The following is a 25,794-nucleotide window of genomic DNA, read 5'->3' on the forward strand; positions in this document are numbered from 1 at the left end:
TTGAAATGTTGTCTGATGCTATATGCAAAAATTCTCTTGTCCCATCTTACATGTTACTGGGGTCTTTTATTTGGAATGTTGATACATTTCATTTTGAAAAATTTTTTTTAAACATTGTTCTTCAACATCATGTCTCTGCACCACTCCAAAATCAGCCCAGAGTCCTGTAACTTTTCTAAGTTCTTTTCTAAGTCCACAAGTTTCTCAGTGAGCACTGATCAGCACATGCTAGGGGCTCTAAAGGACAACGTGCTTGGGTAATGATTTAAGTAGATGAAGATTCAATCAGATGTGCACAGACTTCAAAAGGAGCACAGTACCTACAAGTTTTAGAACTGGTGTGTTCTGAACTCAGAGTCAGAACAGATGCAGGGTTAGAATTTATACTCACCATGTATTTCCATACAGAAAATAAAAAAATATTAAAAAAACAGAGATAATAAAGAAGAAAAAGCATCTTTAATTTTCTTCCTAGTGAGAATGGAAGCTATTACACATTTCTGTACTCTTGTCTAACACACACCTTGCACACAGTGACAAACTGATGATCATTTCCAGCTCCCACCACAATGTAACCATCCTTGGTCTTAAATGCCTGGAAGAACAAAGACAGGTGATAAGCTGTAACTAAACTATAAAATATTAGCACACCTTTGAAGTTAAACTCTGTAAATAATGTTCAAACTACTTCCTTAAACATTTCCATTCAGACCCAATCTCTTGTTCTACAAAAGTCACCAATTCACAAAGATGGATGAGGCTCTTTCTGAATTTTTTTCCTAGAGCTGAGAAGTCATGTTGGTTAATAGATTATTTGCTAAAAACATGTCATGAGCTACCCTTAAACCTAATGTGTCCCACAGTCACAGGACTGAGGATTGCCATGATGATGTTAACTTGCTAGGAAGTATTTATTCAGCTTCACTCAGACTGACTCAGAGCAGATGTCTGTACTGAAATGTTATAGATCCTGACCAAACACACAAAAAAATAATTGCCAAATAGTAACTCAAACTTAGGAACTCCCATGGGAATGAAAAGGAGAGACTGCATCTTCACAGCTCTTCAGCTGGAGATAAGGCTACCTCCTTAGTCAGTAGTCTCAAGATAGATGTCATGGAGGAAATGGGATTTCTTGTCCAACTTTAAAGATGTAATTTTTACTTTTTACTTCATTACAGTGACCTTAGTGGCACATTTCATGGTAAACACAACATTGAACTGGGTAGAACATAACAGCTTTCATTTCAGTCTAAACCATCTCACTTAGATTTCCACTGGAAAAAAGAAAATCTGTAATTGGCAACACCCTCCATTTTTTCCATTGTGTTAGGGCATCTTCTAAAACTGAATAATGCAATTCCTCTTTTCTCCACACCTCTCTCTTATACAAAGGTGTATAACTGCAGCTTCAGTCATACATAGTACCAGTCCAATTTTTGAAAACATTTAGGAAAAATCCTTTCACCATTAATTTGACTTGAATATAAGAGGCCAGCATAGGCTGGTGCACTAATGGTGGCAAGAATTTGCAATCCTTTCTTGTAGGAGCAAAACTCATCTTCCATTCCTACAAATCTTTCTTCTTTTTTTTTTTTTTTGTCTTTTTTTAATGAGCTATCATGTCCTCATTTAAAGGTGTGAATTTTCACAATAAATTTTGGTAAAAAAACACACAAATGTAAGTCCTGGAATGGAAACACTTTAAAATTCTTCTCATGCCACTGTGGCATATTCCTCTTCAAAGAGAGCAATATGCTATTTCAACTTGGAGTCTTTCATATAGATACAAATACGTTCACTAAGACTCTTTTACCACCTGGTATAGTCTAAGTTTTAAAATTGCATGTGGACAATCATGTCCTCTGAAATGCAGGTAACTGTACATCAGTGTTAAAATATCACCTGTGTGCTCTTTCTATATTTTATTTCATGGTAAAGAGTATTGTCCAGTCATAAGGTTTAACAATTTATTTCTCATACATTTAATTAAGTAGTTCCAGCTAAGATAGCAAGCAAAGATAAAATTCAGCAAACAATTAGTCCCAAGCATGAAAGAAAGTACCACTGACTTGGCCCCAGTACAGTAAAAGTTTAGTGGAATACATCATATAAAGGTACTACATACTCATGTTGTGAAGAGCAGTAAGCAAAGAAAAAAGATTGGAGAAAAGAATACAAAAAAATATTTGTATGCAAACATATAAACATTTCTTAGCTAAATCTGTTCATAAAAACCCTCACTCTAAAAAAATAATGGCAGACCCTGGTAAAAGAGTATGTAAAACTCTCCCTCCCAGTAAATGGGAGGCTTTTAGTGGGAATAATTATGAATTAAAACTGTCTGACTAAACTTACTACCTTTAGTTACAGGCAAAATCTGTTTTCTGAACACCCTGTCCAAATCATGATTTTTCTTTGCTGATGTTCAGAGTTCTAAAACCAGCTTCATGCAAGTCACACAAATTATGAGTCATACACTGTATGTATCAGTGTGCCTCTATAACACAGAATAATTTTTATTGGTGCAACCATCTACTACTTCCTGTAAACACAAATCAGAATTTTTTTGTACGTTATTTTAAACTTCCAGTCTGGATGCCTGCTACAGCTTACAAAGCATATGTCATATGTACAGATCTTCCTCCTCAGCACTCCAAAAAGTGCTTCTACTGGTACTGTGGGCAAATATTAGAGAGTTTATTATTTATCAGCAACTTCTGTTGAGACCCAGGTCTCTGTAAGAAGGCTGCAATCACACAATAGCTGCTGCATACCACTGTGAAGCAGGCATCTGCACCCACTGGCTGCCCATGCAGCAGCGGAAGTCACTCTGAATTTAAGGGCCTGGTTATTAGCATGTGTGCTTCAGTTGCTTTGTGGAATGTGTGGGAAAACTGATTATTCTTAATTGCACTGTATGTCTAAAAAGCTAAAATAACAATCATGTCATCCTTACACAAAAAAAAAATGGTATCATAATAAATGCAGCAGTGTCTTTTTCCATGAAGCTTAACTCAAATGTCTTCAGCTGCTATTTTAAGCTTCCCATTACAAAACAGCTGATTATTTGCCAGTCATTGCTGCTGATAAAGCAGAAACTTCTAAATGTTACTAACATAATGTTGATGCCAACATTTAAGGGTGACAATGGTTTTATTCATCACCCATGAATGTACACACACTACAGGTTGCCACAGGTTACCATCTGGTCACAGAAAGCTTCACAATCTTATTATACAAAGGAGAGTAAGGGCAAAGTGCAAACAGATTTTAATGAGATTTTGTTTTGATAAACTGCTGTCCATCACATCGAATCATTTCACATTAGTGCAATAAAAGGCACTACACACACAAGGCAAAAGTCCTTTTCCCCTTCCCTTTTCTTCTGAAGAATGAGGCCTTCTGATAAGATTCTTCAGAGTACAATCATGAGTTAACCTGCTACTCCCATGAGGTATCTTGAGCAATAGCACATCATTTGGTGAAGACAAGAAACAAATACTAAGCAAAAAATTATTAGAAATCTTATTCATAGAAAAGGCAGAGAAAGATTGTGAGCATTCAAAGGTGTAGCTTTTTCAGTGTAGTGCAAAAACTTGAGGGTTTCCAAGAAAATAGCCTGTACATTCTCATTGAATGTTATCTAGTACATGACATCAACACATGCATGTTCAAAGGCAGATCTCAAGCTCCAGTGTGTATGCATCACCACCTCACACTGTCAAATGGATGTTCCAGGACCTTATTAACACTCAGCACTTTTCCAGCTTTGATCCTAGAACACAGTATATGCCTGAGATACTTTGTGTATTAAAATACTTCAATTTCCCTAAACATGTGGCATGTAATATCTATCCACCTTCAGGAATGTTTTATGTCGTCTACAACTATTCTCCAAATCCAAATATGTTACATAGACTACACAATAAAGATGCAGGCCAAACTTAACCTACGTTATCAGCAGAGCAAGCAAAGACTTGCTGAGATAATGAGGCCAAAAGAGCCTTTCTTTCCACTGCTCTAAGTCGATAGCCTTTCAAAATTTGCCAGCTTTGATGGCATTAATGAAAGACCATTAATCTTTGTATTTATTTCCTGCTTTATGAATTTTAAGTCTATATGTCCTATGGCAATCATCAATCATACACACACATCTTCACATGTGTTTCAATCTGCATGTTGATTCCACAAAAAAAAACCAAAAAAAAACAAAAAAAACCACCAACCTTTAAAATATAAGGGACCAGTGAAAAAATATGGCAAGTCCAATAAAATTATCAGAAGTCCAAGTCAGTTTATAGACATATATAAGAACTCCTTCCTTGAGCCTCCTCTCTGACCTTTTAGGCTACACAATCCTGGATCTCTCCTCATACAAAAGATGCTTCAAGCCCTTAATTATTTTCTTGGCCCTTCACTGGGCCTGATTCAGTATGATCATGTTCTTGTCCCAAAAGCCCCAGAATTAGACCCTGTTGTCAACTGGATTGAGTGGTTATTCAGCCTCAGTGGTGCTGAGCAGAGAGAAGGATCACCTCTTTTGACATGTTGACAATTTTCCTACTCATACAGATGAGAATGATCTCTTTCTCACAGGAACACATTGCTGGCTCATGTTCCATTTTTTGTTCACCAAGATCTCCAGGTCATTTTGTGCCAAGCTGCTTTCCAGCAGGTCAGTCTCAGTCTGTACTGATGCATGGGTTACTTCCTGTCATGTGCAGGACATCATATTTCCCTTTGTTGAATTCCATTAGGTTCTTGATGGCCTGACTCTCCAGCCTGTCACAGTCCCTCTGAATGGTAGCACAATATATCTTGGTAGATCATGTATCAACCACTCTTCTCCATTTTGCACATTCCACAGATTTTGGAGGCCAAACAATACTTGGAGAGACCAACAGAACAAAGTATTGGGTTTTTGAAATTGTAGAATTATTTCATATTTAGGAGAGGTTAAAAGGAGGTGTTAATTATCTGAAAAAGTGTTATAATAAACAGGCCAAAATTTACCATGTTGGCCTGTTTACTGATAATGGCTGTCAATGGTTGAAATATTTGAAAGTTTTCAGACCTCCCCTTGGCAGAACATTTGTACTACATCAAATGCGGTAAAAATTATGCATAACTCATGTTTATGAGTTTTCTTATCTCATATTCCAGTGTGAATAACAATTAGGATCTGTAGAGATACTTAAAATCCCTTTTCATTGAGAATACCTGATGTTAGATAACCTTGGATTTTAAGTATCTTTCAAGACACTGCTGCCTTTTGAATCATAAATTTGAATAGTAGCATCCCTAAAAGCATCCAACTATGAATCATGAGGGGAACAGTTGAAGGTTATGGGATAGTCAGTATGCATTGGTGACTTCTGGAAAAGGACTTAAAGGCACTTAAATTTTTGCATGCATTCCAACTGCTCTGGGTCTTATAGAGCAAGAGGCTTCAAATGGCATCATCAAACAGCTTCCTTAAGATTTTGGGATGATGGTATCCTTGAATACAGGGTAGATGCAGTATTTCTGTAAGTTAAGTGTTTGCCAGCACAACAGGCAGCTCTCTCTGGTGGCATTACAGCAGAACACTCCTCTGAGCTCCCTCCCAAGGCTGACATAGGAGCAAGCAGCTTCATGTGGAGGCTGAATGAAACTTTGGGACCAGCTGGGAACAATGCAGAACAAACACACTTTCTTGTGAAGTCTTAAGCATAACACCAGCCAAGCCAGTATTTTCAAACAAACCTTTGAAACATATCATTAACATTTTTTAAGAGATTGCTTTTCAAGTGTCACTCCTTCCTCTCCCTCCATTTTCTCATTTACAGAACCATTGAGACACTAGGTGACCATACACAGGTCCTTGTTTACAAGCTTGAAGTACTTCCCTGGCATTCATGGGTGTGGTCAAACAGAAGAGCTGGCCTCTTGCAGGCTTGGAACCACAGTTGTATTACATAATTGGCCGTCAATTACACTTTGAAGTTTTCCAGTGCAATATTCAATTCAATGTAAAGGTCATTTAAGGACAAGCATTATCTAGTCCTAATGCAGATTAAAGGCGACAATTAAGAAGGTGATATATTCAGAGTTTGACTGATCTGTACAGGCTCCCTTGTCCTTCCAACCAAATGTATCGATGGTATGTGTTGATTTTTCTCTCTCCAAACCAACCTAATGAACTTCAGTGTCGGAGATTCTCAGTTTTGCTTCAGATCCAGAATTATAACATTCCTTACAGATGGAATAAACTTTGCACATAATTTCTTTATCTTTACACATTAGTTTGAATAAAACATCAGCTGTACCACAGAACCATGGAGGAGTCACATTCTTTTTTCTTTCAAGGGAACGGCACAATCCTTTCATAACAACTTAATATTTAATTACTGTAACAAATGGGAACAAGACCAAGAAGTGTGGTCAGTGGTAGTTCTGAGCAATACATATAAACCATAAAGACCACACACTTTGAAACTATTTGCCTACTTTGCACTCTCTTCCAGTGAAAGCAAACAGTAAAAATAAAAAAATGTAAATTTCATGGACTGGATTAATGAATGCTGAATGTTCTCACCGAGCAAACTGAAGAAGGACATTCCTCACAAAGATTTCACTTTTCCTCCCTGATCTTTCCAACCTACACTACTTGTGTCTCACTTCCCTGCCACATTGCAGGACATGCTACCTTGCAACTTTACAGCTGTCAGTCTACCAGACAGATTAGCATTAACAATATCTGCAAAAATTCTCTTGCCAAAAAAAAAAAAAAAAAAAGTTTGACTGGATGCTACGAGGTCCTAGGAAAGGTGTTTATGGCAAGAGTGGGAATGATTACTTTGGTCCCTGAGATGAGGCAGAACACCAGCACTGATGTAAGGAAGGTACATCGCAGACTACCAGCCAGGCATACGATTCACTTCTGCAGAACCTACTACTCATTAGACAATTTTCCTGATCAGCCTTCAAGTTCCATATATGGATGAATCCAGAAAAAAGTGATGTTGTCTAACTGATCCACAAGAAAAGATGATTAACACAAAAAGTGCTCTGATTGCACCTTCCTGAAAGGGGCAGCAAAGTTTACACAAAATCACAGCATCAAACATGTCTGCATTACGCAATATAGTGTATTACTCTCAACACTCCTTCGGGAAACAGAAAAGCTTAGAATTGCTTTCCAGACCATGTCATGTTTTTACCCAGTTCTTGCCTAATATGACAATTATAAACCGCTGGAAACAGATTGAATCCAAGGCTTCTCCAATCCCAGCTCACTGTCCTAAGAAACAGGTTGGAGAAAGGATCTCTCTCTCTCTCACTTACTCTTCATCTGGCCATAAAATATTTGCTGTTCATTTCCCAACTGACTAGATGCAATCCATAGGTCAGTAACCTAAAAGCACCAGCTGGACAAACTACTTATCAAATAGACTTTTACCTCATATTCAATAGTAATAGAATGTAAACGGTGCATTTCACTCCCTCATACTTTCAGACTTTTCTCCAGAATATCTCAAAGAACATATGCTACCAAGGAAATGAAACCATTTACTTAATTTTCTAATGCAATATACATTTAGCTTCACCACCCAAAAAGACATTTAAAAACTCCTGTAAGAACAGTGAACAGCTTTAAAGTGGGAAACTTGTCACTTTCCCAAACTTCTAAAATTTTAAATACCTTAACTATACCTCAATTAAAAATAAATTATCTGGTACTGTAAACTGGCATTTAAACTGTTTCTTGCTGTTGAAAAATATCAGGCACAGAATCACATTCTCCATTGCCACATTAGTTTTCCATTAGTTTTTCAACAATGAAATTACACACACACAGACGCACACACAAAATAAATAAACTTTAATCACAGTATCACACTGGAGCCAGTGTAATTAATGTTGTGTCAGCATTTCCATTAAAGCCACTATTTTCAAGAGGTTTATAGCACAGCCATAAAAATTCAGTTAGGTTGAAATTAAGCAAACAAGGTCTTATACAGCAAGCAACATTTAAGCATATATACAGACAGCAGCCAGTTACTACTTATATGGGAATTAAAATAGACGCTTACTGATTTTAAAGGGCACTGCAGAGCCAGTTTTTAAACAATATTTTTCTCAACATTTATAATGTCTCAAAAGCCTGAATCCAAGCTATGTTTCCTAATTCTTTTTTCTTTCTCACACAATAGTTCACACAATTCCTTCCAATTTTGGGATTGTAAGCATTGTATTCTTATTTCACTTTCAAAGTAAAAGAATGCAATGAAAACATTTCTTTTGAAAAACAACATACATGACCAGAGTTTGATCCTGATACAGGCCTCCAGGCATTAGTGATGCAGAAATGACAAATATTTCTTACATCTTCCAATAATCATAAGCTATCATAAGTCTGGAAGATTTGAGTACTCAAATATGAGGTTTTAAAAATGTTATTTTGAATGTAATTCAAAATGAGACCTTATTTCTGTTTTTAGTAGAAGTCATCAGAGCAGGATTTGTGTCACTATTTCTGTCCCTTTTCCCTGTCTACTCTTTGAAATTAAGTGTTGTAGTGGTACAGTTTCCAAAGGTGAGTTTGATAATGCTGACCACCTGTTTGACTCATACTGAGTTAGGGACCGTACTGAGTCCTGCAATCAGTCTGGGATTTCAAGCTGCAGATGACTCAGTGCAGGTAAACCAGAACTCAGACTGGGCTGGCAGTGCTATGAACTTAAATGTTTCAATAATTTAGTGTCCTGATATAAAGAAAGCTCTTCAAAAAACTGAGTGAAATAATTTGTTTCTCAACAACCAGTCAACAGAGAAGAGCAAGAAATCAAATTAGCAATGATGCTGGTGAAAATCAGAAAAAAACCAATGGTGACACAATTACAGGGGTGCAAAATTGGCCAGGTTTCACAATTTGGCACTTCCATAACTTAAAATAAACAGCAGTCCTGTTTGTAAACGGCCATTTTGCTGCAGAGAGCAAAACTCCAATCCATTCTACTAATGTGCTTTTGCCCTATTTTACTCATCTTTCTCAATAAATATATCTGAATATATATCTGTAAAATATTATGTGATTCTATTGACTCCTCAGTAAACAAAGTACAGTGAACTAAGGATGGATTTCAAATATTTAAACCTTAACTCTTTAATATCCTTGATTTGTGGTTTCAAGTCAGACACATTAAGGTTTATTGCATGCAGTCTGTTTTAGTTTAAAACACTAATTTATCTCTAATCAAGGATTTAAATATTGAACTGGCCAGACATCTAGGATGCACATTATTTAAAGTTCTGAATGTAAGCAAAAAATTCATTGCCAGGCCATAAGAATAGTGCTGGCGAGATCTATTAAAAAAAATAGAAAAATAACATTAAATAAGTGGAATGCTTGATTTTTTCTAAAAAAAGGTCAGAACTGCACTTCCTCTTAATTTTCCTGTAAAGTTCTATTGGGATTCCTTAAAACTACAGAATTTAGACTTCTGTTTTCTCCAGTATTTTTGTAATCATGTCCTTTAGTCTGAAAAAGATTGAAATTTAATATCATATTACTGGAATTAAAATTCTATCTTCCCAAAATTTAGCATTATTTAAATTTTGAAATTTTGAAAATCACTACAATTAGAAAACAGAATATTATGCCTTTTTTCAACTTACTATTTTCCCGGCCAATATTTAACCAATTTTCATTCTGTTACCTAATTTGTCAAATTATCTACTGACAAAGAGCTGCAGAAATCTGTGTAGTGGAAGCTACTATACTAGTTTTTATCACAGATCTTCAGGTCTACAGCTTGAAAGGGACTTTTGCATTACAAACATATTTATCCTTTACAAAAGAACATGTTCTGGAGAATAAACACACTATAAGTGTACTTCTATTATCACACCCTAAAATCTACATCCATTCTTATACAAAATCTCCTTGCAGCCCCTCTAGCCCCAAAATCTGATGGACATAGGTATGCCAGTAAAACTGTGTGAAAAGACAATAGGAGGAGACAAAAGGAGAAGTCAAAAATTCCAATTTTCAAAATCGATCCCATATTTTTCCCCTTCAGATCTGAAAGGAAAAAGCTTTTAAGTTTTCACTCACAAGTACTCATGTGTTTCTTTAGCAAACTTTTCATTCTTCTTAATTGTTACATTTATTTTGAAGTTTAATCTTGTCTTATGCTACCAAAATATTTTTTGTTGTTGTTGCTCTGGATGGCTGGGGGGCAGCCTGTTTCTCATACGTGCCAGTATGAACACCCAAAGGACAATCCTGATTTAATAATGAGGGATTCATAGGAGTCTGAGCTTACTTAGGGCAGGATTCAGACTCTGAAGACCATCTAGAACCACAGAGTTTCAATTTCTTGGCATGATCAGCAAATTTACTTTTACTGTCAATCTAAAACCTTACTTTTCACTTTCCTAAAGAAAAGCCCAATTGTAATCCAAAGTGATGAATTCAAAGGTTAAGGACTATATGTACCTCTGCCAAACACTGTTACATCAAGAAAAGCACAAGATTACTGCATTTTTTGTCATAGATAATAGCCATAAACTGTTTAAGTTATGAAAGTGTTACATTTTATACAGCTAATTTTGCACCCCTGTTACTTATTACGTCCACATTGATGTTTCTGGTGATTTTCATCAGCATCAGTCCTAATTTGATTCCTTGCTCTTCTCTGTTGATTAGCTGTCAGGAAACTCAGAAATTCTTATTCCATTTAGGTTTTTGAAGAGCCTTCTTTGTAGCAGGACAGAACACTGTAACAGCATCACTGCACCTCAGTCAACTGACAAGTGAGTGTCAACACGCACTGCTTCTGCTGCAGTCTCTAGCAAAAAACACCATTGTTTCATGCATTTTCATAAATAATAGTTTAGAGAAAGTAACCCAAAGCAAATATACATGGCATAAAGTTAAATTAGTTTAATTAATTTGTCACACGTAGCCAAATAAGTTTAACACTATCTGGCTACTGCAAACACCACAGCACAGTCACATTAGAGTCTACGTGCAAACAGCAAAGATCTCCTGTACGGGAGAACATCTCTTAAAGAGTGAATGAGTCTTGCCACAGAAATGTTCCCAGCTGCCAAGGGCCCCAGTCTGGTGACAGTGAAGGGATGGTGCCAGCAAGTCTGGAGGAGCAGCCTGGCACCTGACCTTCCTCATGCTTTCTCCTCCCTCTGCTGCATGGGCGAAGTCAAAGGGCTGGTCTCCTAATGATCCAGACGGCCTTCTGGTGACACTGGGCTTGGCATCAAAAGGGCAGCAGCAAGCCCGGCACACAGACCTGCCATTGTGCTGGGAAGGACTAAAATGGGCTGCTGGCAGAAGCTTGGCCTGCTCTTGCACCCCTGATGACAGCCTGACAGGCTGCCCGCCCACTGCTGCCTGGAGTTGGCTATGAAATGACCTTTCACAGAAAAAGGGTTCTTGCCCCTAGGTTATATGGAGCTGGTATCTGATTGCCTCACCTGGGGAAGGGCAAGAAGGAGCAAATAAAGAGAAGAGGTGCACAGAGTAATAAGGGCACTCACTCTTCCCACAGCAGGCTGATGAATGCCTATGGATGTTTTAGACCCTCATTTTAACAGTATCAAAAATAATATATAGAGTAACAAAATACATTTAAATCGTTATACTAATTAACACAGTTTCAGTAGTAGTGGGATTCTGGTATATTTAATTTTCTTCCAATATACACTTCCTTTCACAGCTACAAAGCTTGGGCATCTTATTAGACATTGATGAAGCTGTGCTTTAAAGTGGGAAGGATGGCTGCTAGAGAAAATTATGCAGGGAGGCAAACCAATTTTCACATCAAGTTATGTACTGAAGCATAAGATTTTGGACATAAAGAATGTATTTCTCCAGCTACTTGATCTGTCTCTTTCTTTTCAAAATCTGCACAAGTTAAAATACACTCAATAAGCAAACAAAGCAACCCTAAAGAATGCAAAATCAACTAAAATGAGTGAGGCATATATTTGTGTACTGGACTTGAGCTTCCCAATGACTATGAAGATCCTATAGAGTAATATTTGTTTTCCTTTCACATACAAAGAAAAATTTGGGTTTCAAATGTATAAAACAGGAGGGTGGCCTTCCCTCAAAGAAATTTAAAATCCACTAAAAAATATTTTTGGACTTAAAACCCGAGGAATAAACAGGATAAACAGAATAAACAGGAAGTCTGTAGTGGTATATGATTGCCTACCCTGAGAGTTTGGGCATTTCAAGGTGTGGGCTAGATAATTTCCATTCATTTATAAGAAAATCTGCAGGAGTATCAAGGCCAACTCAGAATAACTTCCACTTCTAGTGGAAGGTGTTCCTGCCCATGGCAGGGAGTTTGGAACTTAAAGATCCCTAAGGTTCCTTCCAACTCAAGCCATTCTATGATTCTATGAAAACTGACCTCACATTTGTCCTGGTTTTCACCAGATTGCAGAATGTGAACAGAATGTGAACCCTAAGAATCTTCCTGAGCTTCCTGAGCTGCTACAAGTAGTTGTGAAATGGGATCCAGAACAAGTACACTGCTAATAGCACCCAGGCTGGGATCTAGGGTTATTTCAGTAATACCTATGCACAAGAGCATACATCCCTCTGAACAGCAGTGCTCATCTCCTACTTGGATGTTTTGAAAACCTCCTGCTGCTAGCCTGCTGGTGATACCAAGAATCATGAACCTAGACAGAAATGAGAAGGGAATGAAGATTCCCACAGATCATTATTACATTTACGCTGTTCAAATGCCACCTATAACAAGTGGTTTGCAGCTTCAGAGACAGCTTCAGAGGGCACTGTTAGGTTTTACCTTTCTCTTCTCATGTCAGCAGAATGCAAACTTATACATCACAAAGAAGTTATGCCACAAATGTGTGTTAAAACAAGGATCACATGTAAGGCACAGGCATGTCAGGAGAAGGAAAGCAAAAACATTATTATCATCATGTACTTGGGATCATATTTGCCCCCATCCAGACTACAAAAGAAGTACTGAACAGTTAAAGTGAGAGGACTGGAACATTTTTTCTGGACAACATTCCAACCAAAACACCTCTTCACATAAGAAAGGGAAGGAAGGACATGGGAAATCTGTGATGGGAATTCTGCAAACAAGTTGTCAGTCATTCTTGTTTCCCAACAAGTTGTCAGTCATTCTACTAACTGCTCTGGAGATTGTGCTTTCCACACAATTGTCCACAGCTGGGTGTCCAAGACAGAGGTTTGTCAAGGAAGTATTTTGTAAATACAGACCAGCATCAATTTGAATAATGACAGACACAGGAGTTGCTAAACTTTCTTAAGTACACAGAAATAAGCAAACATCTGATTCAAAAATGATGTACGTGTTCTAAAACTGACAGCTAATTTAAGAGTTAGATCTGGATATTGACCTTTTGGGGGAGAAGTTGACTACAAGTGCCTTTGTTGTCTAGATTAGCATAGGGTTGCCAAGAACCCAACAGAAGCACAAGAAAAAGTGCCATAATTTCAGAGATGAATGTGGCTCAAAACACAAACCTGGATAAAAAAGTTATAATAATGTTTAGGAGATCAGTTTGTTTTCCTGGCCCAGCTGCCATTTAGATGGAAATAAAATACAAGCTCTAGAACTGCTTATTTCTTAGTATGGACAGAGACATAAACAGCCTATAAGCCAGATTATGGGCACAAACCTACTCCTAATGAAATCCATCCCTGCTCCCCCTCAGATATGTCAGAAAGCTAGTATGGTTCAAAAGTGAGCAGACATTTAGGAACTTTATTGTCAATTAAATTGGCTGACCATGCCATTTTGCCTCAGTTGGCCAAGTCATACCAACAGCATGTAACTATATACTGCTAAGAACACAAAAAAAATTCTGCTGACAGGTGTTCTCACATTTTGATTTATTTTTTTTTTTTGAGGTAGGGTGGCTGAGAATTGCTGGTCCTTTAAACAACTAAACTTAGTGACTCCATATGTGAGACAGAAATAAAATCAGCTGGTAGCAAATTAAAAAATAATAATAGAAAATATTGGATCTTCAGATTATCTCTCCATCACACATTCTTCCCCCATACCCCCATTCAGGGGTTTTTTATCTGGATAACCTCAACTTGTCTAACAGGCAAGTATTATCCTTTCTAAATGAAGGCTGGGCAAAATTGTGGTTTTAACAAAACTCTTACACTTCCTCTTAAAAAACAGACATAATTTCAGAGAAATCGACATTTTTCAGCCCTCTGGCTTTGAAGAAGCCACTGAAATATATAATTACATATTGTGGGGCATCAGCAAATAACTGGCCAAAACCAAGTAACAGTAAAGCAGCAGTAAAGCATCACAGCAAATATAGGTATTGAAGGTATTCCCTTCATCTTTATGTCCTTCTTATGCAAAGGCACACAAAGCTCTTTGCAAAGGTCTAAGAGCATGTCCTGCATGCTGGAGAAGAAGCCATGCCAGATCTGCAAGAAGATGCATAAGGATTCTGCAGCTACTCATCATATGGGGAATCAACTGTCTCCATATCTGCACAAGAGACCTGGAAAAACATGCTGCTGTCTTCTAAAGGCAATGAGCTACTCTTGAATAGCTTTTTCACTACATGACATGCCCTGAATTATCTTCCTAAAATGAGTGTTGCATTCATGCTAACAGATGGAAAACATTATCATCATCTAAACTTGTACCCATGCCTTGCCACTGGCTTTTACAAAATTCATGAACGTGGTTTAATTAGTTAAGTTAAAAACATTTTTGTATAGTGGCCTGTGGATGAAAAGTTTTCCCACATTACACTGCAGAAAAACTCATGCAATGACATCTCTTAGGGCACCTCTTACCTGTAAAGCTTTATGCTCTAGTGCCAGTGTAGACACAGCACTCTGGTCTGACATGCACGTGGATTTACAATTAGTCTCTTCATGGTAAAAGCACCTTACAGTAACCATGCAAAAAAAACTACAAAACCAAACCACCACCATCTCCCCCCACCAAAAAAAAAAAAAAAAAAAACCCAAAAAAAAACAACCGAGAGGGCTGCTGAGAAAGAGATTCCATAACATGGTAACATGCAGGTCTATCACAACAGAGAAAATAATACTCTAAAATATTACTCTAATAAAAGTGAAATAGATTGCATCAGAAAATCAGAAGGAAACCCCAGGCCCTCGAACTCACAAAGATTCTCACAGGCAGAGCATCATACATATATGTCAGAGAATATTTGAAGAATCCAAGGATGGGAATTGAGATGGAAAAGGGGGCAGTTTCCCTTCAATAAGAGACAATCCCAATCAATGCATCATTAAAGAGATTATAGAACTAGAAGAGAGAAGAGACTGCTAAATCCCACACATTAAAATCCAACATTCAGCAATTCTCTGAGGCAACATTTTGATGGTTGAACTGCACTGTGGATCTAGCATGGTGCTATCATTCCACACAGCTATTATCCACACTGCTCAGCGTATAATTCATATTCACCAAGGAGTTTTCTTTGTCCCTCTGTCTCCATATTTTTCTTTTTCATGTGTACATCTTTTTAGTGATATCCAGTTATACTGATGAGCAAAAGATTTATCACAGAACAATTCATGTCTCTCATCTCATGGGCTGTAACTTTTCAGACTGTGGGTCAGGGCCCTTTCCATTTCAATGAAACACCCAAGAGACTCCTTTATCTGCAATGTAAATTTCCCACAACTTTAATTTCCACTCAGGAGAAGATGTAAACTACCATTCAAAACCAAACAGAGCTCTAGCCCTAGCAAGGAAGCCACAGTATTTTAGGATTTGTCTCTTCAACTCCCAGTTCTACTCCAGTGAATCCTTCCAAACCTGAAACAAGTCAGAAAGGGTACAATTCATTTAAATACTGTTGTGGCTTCTTGGCACAGTGACAGAATTAAAATGACTCTGAGAAAACCACAGGCATTACTCTCTCAAGTCAGCCTCACCTTGTCAGACACTAGCTTTTATTCTTTAACTGTTTTGCAGGTCACTTCTGGCTTTTGAAGTGCTGAGGGCCTTTCCCTGTCTTGACAGGAAATCACTAATCTTTCCTTTTGGAATCCTTGAAGCAATGTCCTTAGGCTAAAATGTCAAGATAAGATTCTATGTCATTGCCTATTCTCCTCTCCATTTTGCATCCACAGTCTGACATCCTTTAAAGCAGTTTCTGCCACCCTCTTTACAATTTCCAAGAACTAGGGGGAGTAGAACTTTTAAAGAAAAGTAGAACTAAAGTAGAAGTTCAATTAATTGCAGATGCTTTAAAAACTCTGTACTACTTTCAGTATTCTGTGCTAACAGTACTATTAACTACTTCCTTCATCAGTTAAGTGTTTGGTTTGGGGTTTTTTTGACTGAGCTTCTGCAGGATTATAGACATTATAACTTGCCACAAAAGTTTCAAAATTCCTGAAATCCAAGAGTGGCACTGGCTTTTCTTCACAATTTCCCATTTCCATTTTAGCAAAATGTTATGTAGCAGAGTTTTAAGGATAACTTTTGAAAAGAACTCAAACTATTTATTAGGATTTGTTTTATTTCAATTGGCAAGAAAACATAAAGAAAACAATTACAACTGATTCAAGAAGTCTATTCACCGAGCAAAGCCAAGCATTAAAATAAAATTATTGTTCTGGTTTCAGCTGCTAAGAGCAATATAACTCATCATTCAGGATCAAACCACCAATGTCTACTTATAACAGGGTACAGTTATGTAAAATTAAGGCTGGCACTACATTGTGCTCAGATACTTGAGGTCTGGATCCTTAACTATGAGTTTCCTCCCTTTTATGATCTTAAGCCAGAGAAAATTGTCTGTGTTTTAATCTTGCCTTTTGTAATTTTGTTGCTCTTTTCTTTCAAGCACTTACATAGAATGATACAACCCTGAGTGATGCCACAAAGTAACACATCATCTAGCTGTTTACCACAGATGCTATGACATCATTCAAGGTTGAACGATTTTTTTTTTATTACCATGGAATGATAATGGATTCTTAACAAAGAAGTGATTTTTTTTTATTGTCATTCATCCATGTCTGCATCAGACAGCATGCTTATGATTAAAGGCTGTAATATTGTGATTCACCAAATTTATTCTAAATTATTTTCAAATGGAAAAAGAAAAAGATATCTGGAAAGAACCTTCAGCAGCATTACCAAGTCCCTTTGTTCTTCTTGTATTTTAAAGACTACATGACTGGAATTCTGCACTAGATTCTCTTCAGTCATTGCAAACTGGTTTGACTTTACTACAGTCAACAAACAATAACAAGACATCATTTCATTAAACAAAACCAATTTGTACAAGCTAATTGTCCCCTTAATCTAATTTTTTTATTATTATTATTACAACACTGGCTGTGCTATTACAACACTGGCCACGCAAAATATAGGTGCATGAAAAAGAAAATTATGAAGATGACAAAGAAAGTTAAACTCATCTGTTACTAGTAGAAAAGTCTATAATAAAAAAATGATTTAGAACTTCACATTTTCCAGAGGAACTTGAACAAAACCACTGGCCTTTATTAAGCAACATAGAAGGGGGACTTTTCTTGTTGATTGGGCAGGAAAATCAACACTAGTCCCTTCTTCAAGTATACCTCCTTTCATCTTAGACAGTCAGTGTGATAGGCTTCTAAAAACATAACATTATGTTATAAATGTTAACATACTGTCCAAAATCATAAATATTTACCTTATGTTTCACCTTCCTATTGTATCTCATCCTCATTCTACACTAAATATTAGTTCATTACATAGGGACCTAATCTTCCTCAATTTTGTCAATGTCATTCAATCTTACAGATTCAAAACTATGATGCTGGGACTGTTCAAAGCATGCTCTCCCTCTATTTTATTTTCCAGCTAAAACTTTGCTAACAGCTGAAAAAGCACTCACAGGAAAAAAACAAAAAAAAAACCAAAAAAAAAAAAAAAAACCAAAAAAAAACCATTAAAGCAGCTTTCAATCAGTTCTGAAACCACAGTATAAACAGAGTATTACCTTAACCTTCAAAATTTCATTTATGACTATACATTCTATAATATAACTAAGAATAGCACAACCAGTTTCTGCTTGGATTGTCATTCCTTTGTTTTGCAGATAGCTAAGTCTCTGGACTGTGTTGTTTTCACTCCTACAACATTTTTAAACAGAAGACAGAGGTGCCCATTTTTTAAACTTGTTTCTATGGCATGCACAGAGAAATACAAAAGTATTGTTACCCAAGGAATACAAAAAAAAATCTGTCATATTTTAGAGGTGCCCATAGTGTTAGTCTTCACCAAAAGGAGGTAAGGTGAAGTGTGTGCTTTCTCTTCTCCCCTTTCTGGAGGAGAAGGCTCCACTGCACTCTGCATGTTTAAGAGTAACACTGGATTGGCATTCAGATCTGACACAATCCATAAATTCATGTTCCATTTTCAGTGTGACTCTCAAAATCAAATTTGTTGTCACTATGGAGGACTACCTCATCTCTTGTTTTTACCATTCTTGGTGTTTGCTTGGCTCTCATGTTGTCTGACCATGTGTGGGGACCAAACAGATGCCATAATCCTGCATAATCCTACTATAGGAATAAGCAGACATAAAGTTTTTTAAAATATTAATAAATAAAATTATGACTAAAGAAGATAGCTTAACTTTAAATAATTTGAACAAAAATTAGGACCTGGAAGATTTTTTGCTTTTGAGATTTTTCCACCTTCCACTAATTTTTATTTATTGCCCTGAATATACTATTCTTGATAATAAATGTTTAAAATAAAAGGCTAATCATCCAACAGAGGAAACATTAAAGAAGGAAAAGATTATTGCTGCACGGATCATATATGCCGTCTCTAAATATATAATAATGCTGGAGGAATAGGCTAAGGTATAAAATAATCCATATCAGTAAGTCCTACTCTATCTTTGCTTTCCAGTACACAGAAAAACACAGTAACACAGATTTGCTTTTCTTAATGCATAATAGCATTATTGTGCAATGTGAAATACAATCTTTCTGTTTCTTTAACTATTTATGTAGGTAGCTAAATCTAGTGTTAAAATATAGCGTGCTTTCTCTCTACAGAAGTGTAACTGAAGGCCTTCAGAAAGATAAGACAGACTAGTTGACGAGCTCTAGCAATACTATATTTCGAGGATGGAGGATACCAGTAGTCACAGTTTCATGTAATCTCACTATTTAGAAACCTTCCTGGAAAACAAACAAACAAACAAACAAATTTTTAATCAACCTTTCAAGCTACATTAAACAAAAGATGTTTAAACAAATGGCTGACGAAGAGCTATGCAAAAGAATTCTAATCTAACACAGCTTCTCTAATCTGCTTCAGGATAAACTTTGCACAGCCCTTTTTATTTTTTTAAACAAGCACAACCAACAGATTATGTGGCAATCCAAATTGGCAGAAAATCTAGAATTATTTCTTTTTATTAAGACAAATGCATCTACAAACCCATAGTGGTCAAGATGACAAGAAAAATCTAGAGGAAAACTCACTTCAAAATTCTTTTAAAATCTGTTTCTGCTAATGCTTTTAGATTTTGTACAAGAATATACATCTTAGTTAAAAGGAGATTTCCATAATTATTTAAAGAAATTAGCCATATACCTAGAATGGTATTAATTAATTGAAGTTCTCATTACACTTAATGTTTCTTTCTTGAAAAGATTATCTTGTTCTTGTTTAAACTTTGAATCTCTGCTCTTTTCAGGTAGGTACTGTTATCCATATACAGAAGGAGCCTCTGGCACTGCCACGTTATAAACCAGAAATACCACAGAAAACAGACCTGATCATTCTCTTGTTTTCCTTTGTTTTTCCTTGTTTGGTCTTTCCTCAGAAAACAAAGAAGCTATCTATATCCTAACACTTCATTTCTATCAACAGCTTAAGAAATAAGTCCAAGACATTCCAGGCAGTGGAGCTCTGGTAGATCTATGCAAGCAATTTTTCTGATTGAGTTAGAGTCTACAGTGTAAGAAAAGTTATTTTGCTGGTATAGCTTATTTGAGTTCCTGAGATAGCTATATGCCAGAAAAGGAACCCCACTTTCCTGTTTCCAGTGCAGCTTCTGCCAGTGTGGTTGTGCCAGTTGCACTGCAATTTTCCCACACATCTAACCAATAGGACTCTGCCATTGACACTTTAAAGTACAGCCAAGTTTAGCTTATGGAGCAATTGCAAAGATCATCTTTTTCCACATGTCCATGTGATATGATTTTGTGTGAAATTTACTAAAAATCTGTCAACCCAAATGCCCTGTTTGTCAACTGGAGGAAAACACCACAAAAGATACACAGAACAATAGTCAACGTAAAATGTTGCTGCATTTTCATCCTATGAAGGAGGATTAGGGGGTGAGCATTATTTTTTTTTTAATTACCAGTGTCTTGCTTGTATTAATTACAAGAAACATTTGAGTCTGGTCAAAGGAAAATGTTGCTGCATTTTCATCATATGAAGGAGGATTAGGGGTGAGCTTTTTTTTTTTTTTTTTAATTACCAGTGTCTTGCTTGTATTAATTACAAGAAACATTTGAGTCAACTGTTCCTGGCTTAGATTAATTTCATGATTCAAATTATCCTGAATTTACAACACATTTGTGCATGTGTGTTTCATATTGGGGCAGTTTTAATCTTAGTTAAATTAAAAGCTACAGTCTGCTACATTTGATTGCTTTCTGTTCCACTTTGTTCTCATATATTAACCATCCTTCAGAATTCAAAAGGCTTATCAATTTTATCTACAGTCAAAAATTTAAAAAGTAGGGGATGTGACTCAGAGCTGAATTTTCCGATCCTCTTTATTCACGATAGAAGTACCAGCCACCTTTGAGGCCACTGAACTTTACATGTGCACCAACCTTGATGGAAAAATGTTCTGAAAGGTTTTTTCTCCTAGGAAAAGGATATTGAGGGTATGGAGGATATGGAGGATATGGAGGATATGGAGGATATAGAAGATAAGGAGGATATGGAGGATACAGAAAAAGTGTCCGTTGCTTGACACAGAATAAAACAGTTCTAAGCAGCTGCAGTCTGCAATGAGAGGACATAGTCTCAACCTGTGCCATAGGACATGAGGAGGAATTTCTTCACAGGAGTGAAGGAGTGATTGGGCACTGGAATGGGCTCCTCAGGGATGTGGGGGAGTCACCATATCTGGAGGTTTTTAAGAAAAAACTGGAAGTGGCACTTAGTGTGATGGTTTAGTTGATAAGGAGGTGTTTGGCCAAAGCTTGGACTCAATCCAAAAGGTCTTTTCCTACCTAATTGATTCTGTGATTCTGAATAGACAAAGTCACAGAGAAGCAAAAGAGAGTAGCAAAATTTACCTATGTGCTTGAGTCCTTCTGCTGTATAACTGCGTTTTCTTCACAGACACACTGCTTCCATGGTTCCCAGTATCATTGTTACAAAACAGTCTCATTACTGTATTTCAAGGGAAAGGCAGGTCTTCTTTAAGGCTAGTTCTTGTATCACTGGAGAAAATCCAGTAGTAAATTGGATCAAATGAAACCTGTCAGGCTAAAATATTACAGTTCCTAAATAAACAAAAGCCTAGACATAAAAATTGGAGTTTGAAGCACCCTTTACACATTCTTTTCTCATTATTTGCTCTGAAAAACAAGTTGATTCATTCACTAAGGGTCAGATGCCCATTAACTCACACAATCAGCACATAATACAACTCATAAGCAACACCCAGAACTGCCACAGAAGCCAAGACATCTCATGTCCCAAGTTATCTGCAGATTCGTAGATTATCATCAAATTTTGATGATAAATACATTCATAATGGTGATTTTTGTACAGCTGTCAAAACTTTTGTGAAGACTCAAATGCTTTTTGAAATATAATTAGGCTAGTGGATCAAATCATGGCATTTATATGCTCACCATCTTAAAAGAAGTTTACCTGTCACATTTAATAATGAACTAGCTTTCATACACACATTTCACCAATCACAAAAATATCAACATCATTTTATGAACTTCCTTCTGTATCATGAAACACTATTTATGACTGTAACTTCAGCATGGACTGGAAAACCTACATGCATACTCTTCCCATGGGCCAAGAGTTATCATGAATGCCTTCAGCACTGTACTTCCCCCCTGGTAGAACATAAAGCTGGCTCTGACATTAAAAGTCAGACTTGATTGCCTGTCTGAATCAATTCAATCAAGACTGTGACAATGGCATTCCTACTTCAGATTAAATTATTTGTTTATGAGTTGTATTTAGAGGTTTACCTGGCTATTGAGAATACAAAAATGTAACAAGATGTGTTTCAGGAAAAGCATACTCTCTTACAAAAGCAATTGAAAATCTAGTGGAATAGTCACCCCTTATCCACTACCAAAACTGTGAGCTTTACTGTTTTCTACTAGCATTTTAGAGAAAGGCCTTAGCAGCATTTTCAGAGTACAGAATTATGCTATGGTATTATATGGAACCAGATCCAAGGACTTGGACAACCCCCCTGAAGTCCTTGGGATTTTACAGTGCAGCAATATAATGTTCTCCCACAAAATATTGCTCTCTGAAGAGTCTGATAAATGTTTATCTTGGGCTCTCTTTCCTTCCTGTTTAAACAGTATAGTTCCTATACTTCCAATAAATATTCTGGTTTAAATTTAACATTTTCATACCCAAGCTTACAACATTTCTATGCTTTTGAAATTCATTCTGTTGCCTGCTGTAACTACACAGGTGTCACTAGACAACATTGCTGGCTTTTAATTGCTGACTGTTAACAAATTCAACTGTTCCTAAAACACCTGGGTCATACAACTCTGTAAGATTAATTCAGAATCCAGGTTCAGATTTTATTTCCTCTTGCAATACAGTATCATTAATAAATTGTGCCAGGCTGTACAGCCTGGATGAAGTCTATATGCATTTTTCTTTTTCTAATTGACAGGCCTTACTTTATTTGTGAAAGCACAAAACTTGTATGGGACTCTAATTTGAGACAGAAAGACTTTAATGATGTTTGGATCTTCTACATATTTGCATTTCCCACCAGGTCAGCAGCTGAATTTTGCACTTTTGTGCAAAATCTAATAAAATTATGGAAAACGACAGCAAAGAGAAAATTAATGCATCTTAAAATATTTCAAGACATGATGGAGTCCAAATAGGAAAAAAGAAAATAGGAAAATGCATGTAAGAAAAGGGACAGGCTATGAGAAACAGGAACAGGAAGTCTACTGAAAACAATAAAGCATATAGGGAAAAAATTGAACAAGCTGCACAGAGAGAAAAGATAACTGCTTTGAGAACAGTAGTTGCTGAGGTTGCAGCTTGACACAGTCACTCCTAACTGACTGAAAAGCTGATGTCCAGCATGATGTCTCCAGAGGAAAGCCTGTGGTGTTCTCACCTCAGAAGAATAGTAGCCCTCTACATTAGAAACATATACAGTTCAGAAAATTGGACATTCCTGTTCAGAGAAGTCTAGGACTTAAACTTGTTTGGAAACTGAACTTCCTGTCAGCCCAATATGGGCACATCCTGTAGAGCCCCAGTGAATCAACAACAACTAGACAAGTTCGAGAGGCTGACAGGTTTGTTTTTTTAAATGTACTTATACTTTCAAAGCCTACCTTCCTTCTTTTTCATAACTGTTTACCATAAGTCTTCAGAAGTTGGATCCATACTATTACAGTTTTTTACTCATTCTATTTGAAATATATGAAGCTATACTAGACAAGCTGGTTGCACTTGTAAAATAGCAATTAAACTGAAAAGAAAAAAATACATTCAAACACATGAGCTATCAACCTGAGGGAAAAATGCTGCAATGGCTGAAAAGCAACTGACCTTTGTCTTGTTTCTTTTTTAAACATCATTATCAGGGGCTGTGTTGATCATGTTGGGTAGGGGGTTTTCCTCCTAATCCTAGTTTATTGAATAATTCTGCACCTATGCTTAGGGGTACAGTAGATACCTATGCTTAAGTGCCATCTGAAATATATATTCAAAGTCAGATCCATCAGGATACTACTATAACTGAATGTTTTTCGGAGCAAAAAATGTTTATTTGTCAACAGGAACATTCACTATAACACACAGTCTCAAAGAATAAGACACATTTTTAGGCAAAACTGAAATCAAAAGTTGCAGCAATTTAAAATATTTGTGATTTTTACTTTTTCAGAGTTAAATGTCTTCATTTTGAAACAAATTTCCATTTCAATTTTAATTCATATGGCGAAATATGCTAAGTAATGGAGAAGGTAGAATCAAAGAGAAATATTACTTCAGTAGTTTCAGCTTGTGAAAAACAGAGTTGCAATTCTCTTCTCTCTGCTCCACCAAGCTCTCCCACCTGCAGTTTAAAGCTGTAGGGCTCTGCCCCATACAACCCACAGCATTACATCCTGCAGCCTTTTCTCTCACTGCAGGGCTGAGGCACAGAAGGCCTGCAGCATTCACCTCTGCTACACTAATGGCTTTCACACAATTGCAAACTGAGCCAAGATGCACAACTAAATCACAGCTATGCTGGGGCAGGGGTTTGGCTCACACCTCCAGTAAGTCCTGATCTTTATTGTCCCCTTTTTTCCAAAGGGCTGGAGTCACATTCTTATTTCCCATTTGCTCCCTATATATTCTCCATTCAAATTGTATGACTGAAGCATTGTCATGGAAACAGTAAAGGCTAAAACTTTACTTTTAAAACAATCTTGAAGAGTTTTGGGCAGTTTTTCTCAGCCCACAGCTGCTATATGCTTTCAGGCAGAACCATAGCAGATGTCACCAACTCTGTTTAAAGAGAATAACATGAATGGTGACCCTCTTTATACTACAGAAGGGTGGGAAGACTGTGGTCTTTCTGCTTCTTTTTCCCCCTTTTTTCAGTATTCCTGCCTGCTCCTCACGCCTTACTCTTTTGCTAGCACACATAATTTTGCTGCCTTTGCCACTCAGCACCAATTTGTAAAACATTACTTTAGTCAGCCACTGCTGCTGGCATTGCCCTCCCTATGAAATGGTATGATCAGAATAATGGCAGGGATGCTCTGCAGTGATTTTTTCCTTCTCCTGCTGTTCCAGCTGAGGAGAAGGGAACATTTTATTTATAGGAACCTTGGATTGTAGGATCATTGCATAAGTCAGGCTGGAAGAAACTTCAGAAGGTCTCCAGCCTATCCCTGCTGGGACAACAACGAGATCAGAATTGGTGGCTTGGGGATTTATTGAACCAGTTTTTGAAGGACTGCAAGGATGGAGGCTGCAACACTTTTCCAGACAACTTGTTTCACTGACCCTTTCACCCTTATGGTGAAAATATGATTGTATTTGAATATCCTCCTACTGGAACACACTCTTAGGCATAATAAGCATAGAGACAAACTTTTTCTTTAAATATTGACCCTAGCAAAGGAATGAGATGCAGTGCTGCTTAACAGAGAAAAACAAAGTAAACTGGTGACTTTTTGTCTACTTCTAATCAGACTTTTCTAGCTGGTGGCTGACAACTTACTTAACCTCTGTCTCAGCTTCCTCATTTAAATAGAATATATAATGAGATCTATTTACTCTGTAGAACCTTTTGATGTAGACAGAAAGTGACAGGAAAAAGAGTAACTTTGATAATGATGGCTACAATACGATATAAGTAACTACTATTGTTAAAATATTAAACTATTATATATATGTGTGTGTATGTATGTTTATACACATACACATGTAGTCCTAGCATAGCTATAACCATCCTATCAGTAACTGCTTCTCAATTAACTTCATTCAG

The 25,794-nt window shown here is 36.8% G+C and overlaps 1 protein-coding gene across 2 annotated transcripts in view; it reads right to left on the bottom strand.

The window, feature by feature from the left end:
* The window catches only part of SUGCT (succinyl-CoA:glutarate-CoA transferase), a 305,639-nt gene that overhangs the window by 189,858 nt on the left and 89,987 nt on the right, over positions 1–25,794 (bottom strand). For both annotated transcript variants that reach the window (XM_064705032.1, XM_064705033.1), the window contains exon 10: positions 524–595. In XM_064705032.1, coding sequence (XP_064561102.1) covers positions 524–595 — 72 coding nt within the window. The remainder of the gene's footprint in view (positions 1–523; positions 596–25,794) is intronic.

This window comes from Zonotrichia leucophrys, chromosome 2 (assembly GCF_028769735.1).
Source record: "Zonotrichia leucophrys gambelii isolate GWCS_2022_RI chromosome 2, RI_Zleu_2.0, whole genome shotgun sequence".
Taxonomy (NCBI): domain Eukaryota; kingdom Metazoa; phylum Chordata; class Aves; order Passeriformes; family Passerellidae; genus Zonotrichia; species Zonotrichia leucophrys.